At 37.7% G+C, this 8,470-nt stretch overlaps 1 protein-coding gene across 4 annotated transcripts in view; it reads left to right on the forward strand.

Annotated features, from left to right (window-relative positions):
- Positions 1-7,913, forward strand: part of sall4 (spalt-like transcription factor 4) — a 46,103-nt gene extending 38,190 nt beyond the window's left edge. For all 4 annotated transcript variants that reach the window (XM_072556525.1, XM_072556527.1, XM_072556526.1 and 1 more), the window contains exons 3-4: positions 3,195-3,508; positions 5,347-7,913. In XM_072556525.1, coding sequence (XP_072412626.1) covers positions 3,195-3,508; positions 5,347-5,790 — 758 coding nt within the window. In that variant the 3' untranslated portion in view covers positions 5,791-7,913. The remainder of the gene's footprint in view (positions 1-3,194; positions 3,509-5,346) is intronic.
- Positions 7,914-8,470: the final 557 nt, after the last annotated feature.

The raw sequence follows: 8,470 nt of genomic DNA on the forward strand, positions 1-8,470 counted from the left end.
GGCACCGGGGTTCAGTTCTAGCCACGGGTACCTGCTTGTGTGGAGTTTGCACATTCTCTGTGTCTGCAGAGTTTCCTCCAGTTGCCTCCCACAGTCCAAAGATATGCAGGCTGTGTGGATTAGCTATGGGGAATACAGGGTTGTGGGTGGGAGGAGGGGTTATTTGCTCTTTGAAGAGTCGGTGTGGACTCAATGGACCAAATGGTCTGCTTTCACACTGTATGGATTCTATGAACGTGAATAATTAAGGCCCTAGCGCAGATTCTTGTGGGACACCACTAGTCACATCCTGCATATAGGAGTATCTACTCTTATCCCTATTTTCTGCTGCCTGCCATTCAGTTTCCCAACCATGTCAGTAATTTGCCCTCAATTATGTGGGCTTCCACATTAGTTAATGTTGTCTCCTATGAAGGACTTTATTGGCTTCCAGAAGGCAGTTGGTATAAACAACATCCAAAGACATTCCCCATCCATTTCCTCAGTCACCACATCAAAAGTTTAAATAGGTTTGTCAGATGTAACCTACCTGTCATGAATTGTAAGCTGCCTTTCCCTGCTTAACTGAAAACTTTGGATGTGTTCAGTTACCCTATCTTTGATTTTTAGACTGCAAAAATTTATCCAGCACAGATGTTGGGTAAACTCGTCTATAATTCCCTAGTTTTTCTCTTCCCCCTTTTTTAAAAAAAATGGAGTGATGTGCAATTTTCCAATCCAAACGGCAATTCCTGAGTCTAGGAAACTCTGAAAGATTATAGTTGGTAGCTACAATATGCTCCCCTATTTCATTTTAACATCTTCTGATGGAAACGTTCAGGTCTTGGGCATTTGTCATTCTTTTTTGTATCACTAGTTTCCTCAGTATTGATGTTTATCATTGCTTTCCTTTTATTCAGTCCTGTCCCTGACTGACTATTAATTTCCTCAGGACTTCTAACAAGCTATCCTCCCTTTTTCTACTGTAAATACTTCGGCAAAATAATTATCCAACATTGCTTCCCCGACTACCTGCTTTCTCTTGATGTAACTGTAAAATTTCCTATTGATTTTGATGTCTCTGGCAAGTTTCCTTCCATAATCCTTGTTTAGCTCCTACAAGCTGCTCTGTAGTCATCTGCTGGTCTTTGTATATATCCCATTTTGTTAAGATCTGTGCTTTCTTTCTGCATTTTGTAACCCCTTTTTTTTTCCTTATGCTGTCCCTTTTTATCTCTGTGTTTTTCTGTGAAATGCAGCCCCCACACACCCCTCCCCTCCCCGGTAACAAACTTGTTCTGCATTGCGTTAAATGTTTCTTTAAGCATATTCCGCTGTTCGGTTCACACAATATGCTTAACTCTTAACTGACCTCTGTAATGGCCTAAGGGATGGGGAACACATCCCTTGCTCATAATTCCCACAGAAGAAAATCTGAACAGTTAAGATTTTTCAGTGTTTTACTTGCTGTGAATGGTATGCTAATCTAATGAGCTGCTTTAGGAGTGGAATTTTTACTGTAAATTTGAGCTGCCTCTTGCATGTAATTTGAAAACTTATTCCATCATAATAGCGTCAAATACTCAAGACCCACCTTTTTTAATCAACTCCATTGTCCCAAAACAAATATACTGTTATTTAGTTCATTTGTAACCTATGGTGGGGGCTGGTCTGTGCATTTCTCTACTTTTAAAATTGCATTTAAGTAGCTTGTACATACATTTTGGGGGTGAAATCCTAAGTAAGTTGAACCTAATTTGATAGCATTATGGTAATCTAAATTACCTGAAAACCCTTCCATCACTTTCAGGTATCAATTTCAAAATATTATTCTCCATCTTTATATTCGTCCAAGTCCTAGTTATTTGAAAATTGCAGACAATAATAAAAGTTAATATAGCACACAACGTATTTAAATGCTTTGACCAGCTGAATAGAATATGTAATAAAAGACTTGAGTCATCGCTTGGTTGTTTAGCTGCATAATAACTTAATTAAATCTCTATTAAGAATAATCCAAAAATGTGTTTAGTAAAAAGCAGAAATTGCTGGAGAAACTCTAGTCTGGTACCATCTGTGGAGAGAAAGCCACGGTTCCGGTCCAGTTCCAACTTTAATTGATGTCCCCCACCCCTATGAGGTTCGGATACAACTTTTTGGGTGTCCCTTGTTCGCTTTTATTTTAGAAACTTGTTCTCCGGTTAGTCAGTAGAAAATTGTAATCCACTGTGGTGTATTGTCTTTGACACTGGCAATTTCTTTGACTAGTGCTTGTTGGGCTCTTTATGAAAGGACTCTTATTGTATGAATTATAATCATCTTGCACCCAGTGTTTTTGATTCTATTTACTGGTGACAAGCTTGGAGGAATGAGTGTGAGTGTGTTTTAAAAGGGAGTTGGAAGATAGATGACTAATTTCAATCCACTAAGAAAAGGGTCAGTTTTACTTGTGGAATGATGACTAATTCCTGCTAATCTATTTCTTTTACCTACTTTAAAATATGCAATGCCCCCATCACTGCAAACTGCTAATGCTTTTAAGAGCCTTTATTCTACAGAAATAAATAGTAGAAGGTGATTGCTCTGTTTCAGTGTTGTTTACCCATTCATCATTTCACACAAGAGTGCTGTCTGTTGGTAGTTTTAGGACCAAGTTTTGTTTTGAAGTAGAACTTCAGCTTTCTCATTTTTCACTTTCTCACATAACTGAGTGGAAATTCACAATGTAAATGAGCATTTATGGAGAGGCAAACGTTTTTCTTAACATTACGTTCATGAATGTGCCCATTTTTGTACATTTTCATTCTTAAAAGACCATTTTATTTTAAGTATCATGGGCTATTTTAGGAAGATTCAGTTTTGAGGGCAGGACATTGGGGTTGGAGTTCCTATATGTTGAGCAATGTATTCAATCCTCACCAATTTCACAGGTGATCGTGCAAGTGATCTATCTATCGTTGACAATATATTTCAACAGTCTTTTGCCTGGACAGGTTACAAGTGTAGAAGGAATGAATGAGTGGATTTGTATTTGTGCTTCTGGTTGCCGAAACTTGGCTGCTTTTGCTCCTTTTTCGTTTGAATAGCTAGTTATAAAATACCAGTATTTAGAGCTGAGATCTTGAAGTCTGGCATGGCAAATGAGTAAGGGATCCACCATGTATAATTTACAACCCTATTAGACTAAACAGTGAAAAACCATTGTATGTTTTTAGGTGCTGTTCAAGTTCCTGCAGGTTCCTTTATCAGGGCTCCTCCTTGTCTGATTAAAGTGGAAGTAAGCGACCATGGAGAACGACCAGCAGGAACCACTGCACAGTTTCTTGCCCCGTCAGCTGTGGCTCCAATCATGCCACCTATTTTGGCACCTCCACCCCGTCGTACACCTAAGCAACACAACTGCCCTACTTGTGGAAAGAGCTTCTCCTCAGCAAGTGCTCTGCAGATTCACGAACGCACGCACACTGGTGAAAAGCCATTTGCATGCACCATCTGTGGAAGAGCTTTTACAACGAAAGGAAATCTCAAGGTAACTTGTTCAGATTGAGAGAAAAATGCTACAGTAAATATTAAATTCGAAGTAATGGCCCAGATTTTGGCAGTCAGTGGAGAAGGAGCGACACCTGCTCTTCTTCTCCCTGACAGGTGCCCACAAAGTACATCCAGTGTAAATTTGCATTAGTCCAGCGCAGTGCCTTCCGCAGGGATAGAGTAGATTCTCTGAGCAGAACGAAAAAAGAGCCAGACTTCTTAACGACACAGATTTGAAGAATTGTGAAGTACTTTAACTATAGAGCAGATTTCAGTAATGTCCGAAAAACAAAATACAAACTTTATGAAAGAAAGATGGGATTAAAAGTGATGAGGTAGAAAAGATTTTAAAATCCTTGATTTTTAACTGATTGAAGCAATACATGTAAAAGTAGACTTTTTGGTCTAGAGGGGATGTTTGGCAACAACTATCACTTATTATGCCATCTGAATAAACATACTCTTGAATGCATCACTCTAACTTGCTTCTGGGAATTTAGGTGGCAAGGGCCCAATTTTTAGTCTGTGATTTCAGTGCTGTGTTATTGCAAGGGCTGTTGCAGTGCACCCTGTGGAGGGGCAGGATATCTCTGAAAGTAAATTCTGATTCAGGAACGTATATGTGTATTGCAGAGGTTGGTGTCAGATTTTCTGATTGTAATAGTGAGCACTGTAGATGTTACTGTTATTGCAAAATCCAGGCCACTATTTGCAACAGCAATTGGAACACAAGAGGCTAGTTTGTATTATGCTGAAACAACACTTTCATTAAAAATCTGGGCAGATTTTTACACCAGTATTTCAGTGCGTAAAATGCACAGCCTTTATATATGAAACTGGAAAGTTTGGATATATAAGGCATGGGTTTGATCTCTGGTTTGTGCTAAAATAAATAATCTCCAGTGTGTTTTTGGCAGAGGCCCTAGAGTTTGATTCAGTGCTTAAAGGGAGAGAATTTTTAAAAAGATTTTGTTCCTTATTGATCTCCAGTGTTTGAAAGTGCCTTGGATGTTGAGTAAGGAGTTGTAGGTCAGCCACGCTGTACAGGCATGAAAGTTTCACCAAAGCCAACTTCTGTTGATAATGAGATTCTGCCCTTTGCAAAGCTTTTTCCTGACCTGTACATTCCCTTCTCCATAGTCCTTTGCTTGGACATAATCCAGAAAGTTTTGTTCTCTCTTGTTAATATAGACTTCATCCTGTATCACACACACTAATTGCATTGAATGTTATTATGCTGAGGTCACCTCTAGTAATTTTGGTTCAAATGTATTGGTCCACGATTTTGGTTGTAATAGAAAGTAAACACAGAAAACTACTGTTTCTACCCACTCAAAGTCTGATTGTACGACTCATTTGAAGTTGCCTAAAAGCAACTGCATTTCATTACTGATCACAAAGCCCTCAGATTACAGTGAGTTTGCCACCTTTTTTAAGCTTATTCATATACTTGTATATGAATCCTTTTGACAAAAACATCTCCGATCTTTATTTGTCTTCACCTACTCCGATCCTTGGCTATGCTTTACCCATTCTCTCCCTACCCAGTCCCCTGTGGCTCCAAAAAGCCTTTTCAGTGAGTCAAGGGTGTAGTGATTATTGTTGATTATAGTACACTAACTGATGTAGTTAATATGGAAATTGATCAGTATATATGATTATTGGGAAGGGAGGTGAAAGAAGAATGTTGTAGTCCATAGGAAACTCTTAATATGTATTTTAACTTCAGTTAATTCTGACTAGGGAATGCTTGATGCTAAGATTTTGAAGTCGGGTTGCACAACCTGATCAGGTTAATGGTAAACAACTAAGGTGTATTTTATTTTTGTTTTGCAGGTCCATGTTGGAACGCACATGTGGAATAATTCAGCCAGACGTGGAAGACGTCTTTCGCTGGATAGTCCTATGATACTGATTGGAAATGATCCAAAGAAGATTTCAGAAATGCTCCCGAAGGAGCTGATGGCTCCTACAACAAACATTGAACCAACCATCTGGAACCAATATACCACTGTACTTACGAATGGCTTAGCTTTGAAATCAAATGAGATCTCAGTGATTCAAAATGGTGGTATTCCTATCACAGTTTGTATGGCAAGTGGTTCTGTTGTGAGCACCAGCACTACAGTTTCCAAAGTGGATGCATCCCAGTCTGGCATTGGTCCAGCAATCACTGAAGAAGAGAAACCTAGTTCTGAAAGTGTTGCTTTGCCTCCCGTCCCCCATTTTGTGGAAGAAGGCAAAATAGCTGTTAGTTTAAAGAAAAATGACATTCTGTAGCATCTGTTCAGAGTAGAGTAAATTTTAGTCTTTAGCTTTTATGACGAGCAACCACAGACCTCAATATGTGCTATTTTTCATAATCCCCAAAAATGTAAAATAGATTTTGTTTTACTTGTAGCTGTCTCTAACAAAACTGCTTGGTACCTCCTGAATTTATGTTATGAGTACAATCATTGCTTTGCAAATTTATTGTATAAAACTCTGGGATTTATCTAAAGAATAAAATAATAAAGCGGGTCTTGCAAAGTGAAGCGTTTACAATATTAACTTGAGTTTACAATATTTGAAGTGTACAGCTCTTTCTCATGAATTTTTACTACAGAATCCTTATGAAAATCCAAAGATTGAAATAAATTCTGTTATTAGGGCTAGTTTTGAAATAATGAGTAGAAACTGAAATGAATCATTTCCATAAACTACTATATAGAGATTTGTCTTTGAGAATGTGTGTAATTGTATTTACTGTTTATACATTAAAACCATTTATGCGGGTAATTGTTCTAGAATGTCACTTGGTGCCATCTGTTTAGATTTCTAATGACAATTGTTGCTTTAAAGAAGTCTTGAATGAACTCTTGTTTTAAGTGAGACCCCAGAAAAAAGGCAAATTTAGAGAACTACTTTTTCAGTTAAATTAGTTAATTTTACTTGGGATTAAATTCAAGCACACTCTTGTTCAGGCAGCATGTGCTCTGCCATTTATGGAACCAAATCAAAAAAAAGTTGAATGGGGGTTTAGAAGAACAACTTAGCTGACTTTCTTTTCAGCACCAGTAGTAATTACAGGACAACAATGGGCATCATCGCTTCTGGGTAGAAGCGACAAATAAAACCAGTCCTGAGTCTTGATCACCATGCGATTTATACCTGCTGGAAAGAATGGGTGAGGACAGTGTTGGTGTCAGCTATAAAGCTTTCCAGACAAGTAGTGTTAGCTACCATGTAAAGTGGCTACTTGGACAAAGTACACAGGGTAGCAGTATCAACAGAATCCTAATCCAGACCAAATTGGTGCCTTTTTAAAAAGGGACAAATTTGGTTTAGAACATCAGAGTGGATTGTGGGAGGAGAAAAGAAGGAAGGAGATGCAACCTTTTTTATAAATCCAGATATTTTTGACCATCTTCACAATTGTGACAGCTTGAATTCTGGAGAATGCAGGAGCCACCCAGTTTAGAAAGAATGGTGTGACTTTTTGTTTATCAAATCATTATTTTTAAAGTCGGTTGGAGAATCCAAAAGGTCAGACAGTTAACTGGGGTGTTTTGACTTTCTTAGCTTCATTCTGATAAAACAAGAGTGCATTCTTGATCAATTAAAACATTGCCTACTTTTGGTTAGTTTTAACCAAGTAGCATGTTTTGATTTGTGGATGGTACACCATTTATGCTTTAGCCAAAGGAGACCCACGTGTAGCATATGAGGAAAGTGGGGAGGGTGGGCCCCAGAACTTGAAGAAATTTTGTTAACTACCTCACTTTCTAATTTTAGTTTTTGTTTTTTTTGTTTTGGTCATACTGGTTATTTTTGTAGAATATGACTTTTGTAAAATGAACTGGCTTGAAGTAGATACCTTGTGCAGTTGCTTAATGGTTACATCAGTAAATGGACCAAGCTTTGTTGACAGGGAATTGAGAGCATTACATGAACAGTTTTCTATATTTAAAAAAAAGACATTTCTGCGTGCTATAGTTTAACACTGAATGTACAACTGGAGTGCTGAGAGAGTGGACATTTGCTTCTTGCTTTGCAGATGGAATACTTTGGGACTTAGTAGCCAGAGTAAAACTTCAATGCCAACATTTGGAAGAGTAAGCTACCGTGTCAATGCAGTGTTTTCTTTTGAAGTTCTGAAATGACTGCTTCACTTTTTACCTTTTGATTTCAGTTTACCACAAAAATGATTCTCATGGTGCTTTCACATGTAAATGGACTGACAAGGGTAACTGAATCTGCAGAATCTATATGGTTTACATGAAAAATGGATATTTGTTACATTGTTTCCTTGAAAATGCTGTCTTCTCATGAATGTTTTAGTGGCTCTATAGTACATCTACTGAATGTAAACTTTGATTTTTCTTTCTGGCATATGGGAATAAATGCAGGATAGCATTATCACAGTTTTATGGTTATCCTTGTTATTCATATACAAAACCAATTACAGATTTCAACAAGAACATTCAAACCACCAATTGATACTTACTTTCATTATGGCTTGATAGTAGAAAGTTCCAAGTTTGATTCCTTACATTGGCTGAACTCAAAGGACAGTTGGGTGGGACAGCAGTTTGCTTCAGTGCCCCCTGGTAAAATAAAGAGACAAAAAAATTAGCAATGGTTTGCACTTTTCAATAAATGGTTGGAACTTTGCAAGAAAACCTGGATATATTTTGATGAAATGAAAATGGAATATGGTTTTTCAGTGATATTTCACTGAATAGCGATCTTGCAGGTAAGACACATTTGTTCCAGGGGTCAGAGCAACAAAACAGATACTGCTAAAAAAAGCTAAGAACTATCTCAGCCACTTTTCATCCTAGAAAAGGTACAATGGCCTTAATGAAATATTGATCCGATTTTTTTTTGTCAACTGACCTTGTACATACTCTCCATAAGACTTCCTACCAGAAATATACAGTTTTAGTTATGCAATGACTAATCTTAAGGAAAGCATTTC

Source organism: Chiloscyllium punctatum, chromosome 37, assembly GCF_047496795.1.
Source record: "Chiloscyllium punctatum isolate Juve2018m chromosome 37, sChiPun1.3, whole genome shotgun sequence".
NCBI classification, from domain to species: domain Eukaryota; kingdom Metazoa; phylum Chordata; class Chondrichthyes; order Orectolobiformes; family Hemiscylliidae; genus Chiloscyllium; species Chiloscyllium punctatum.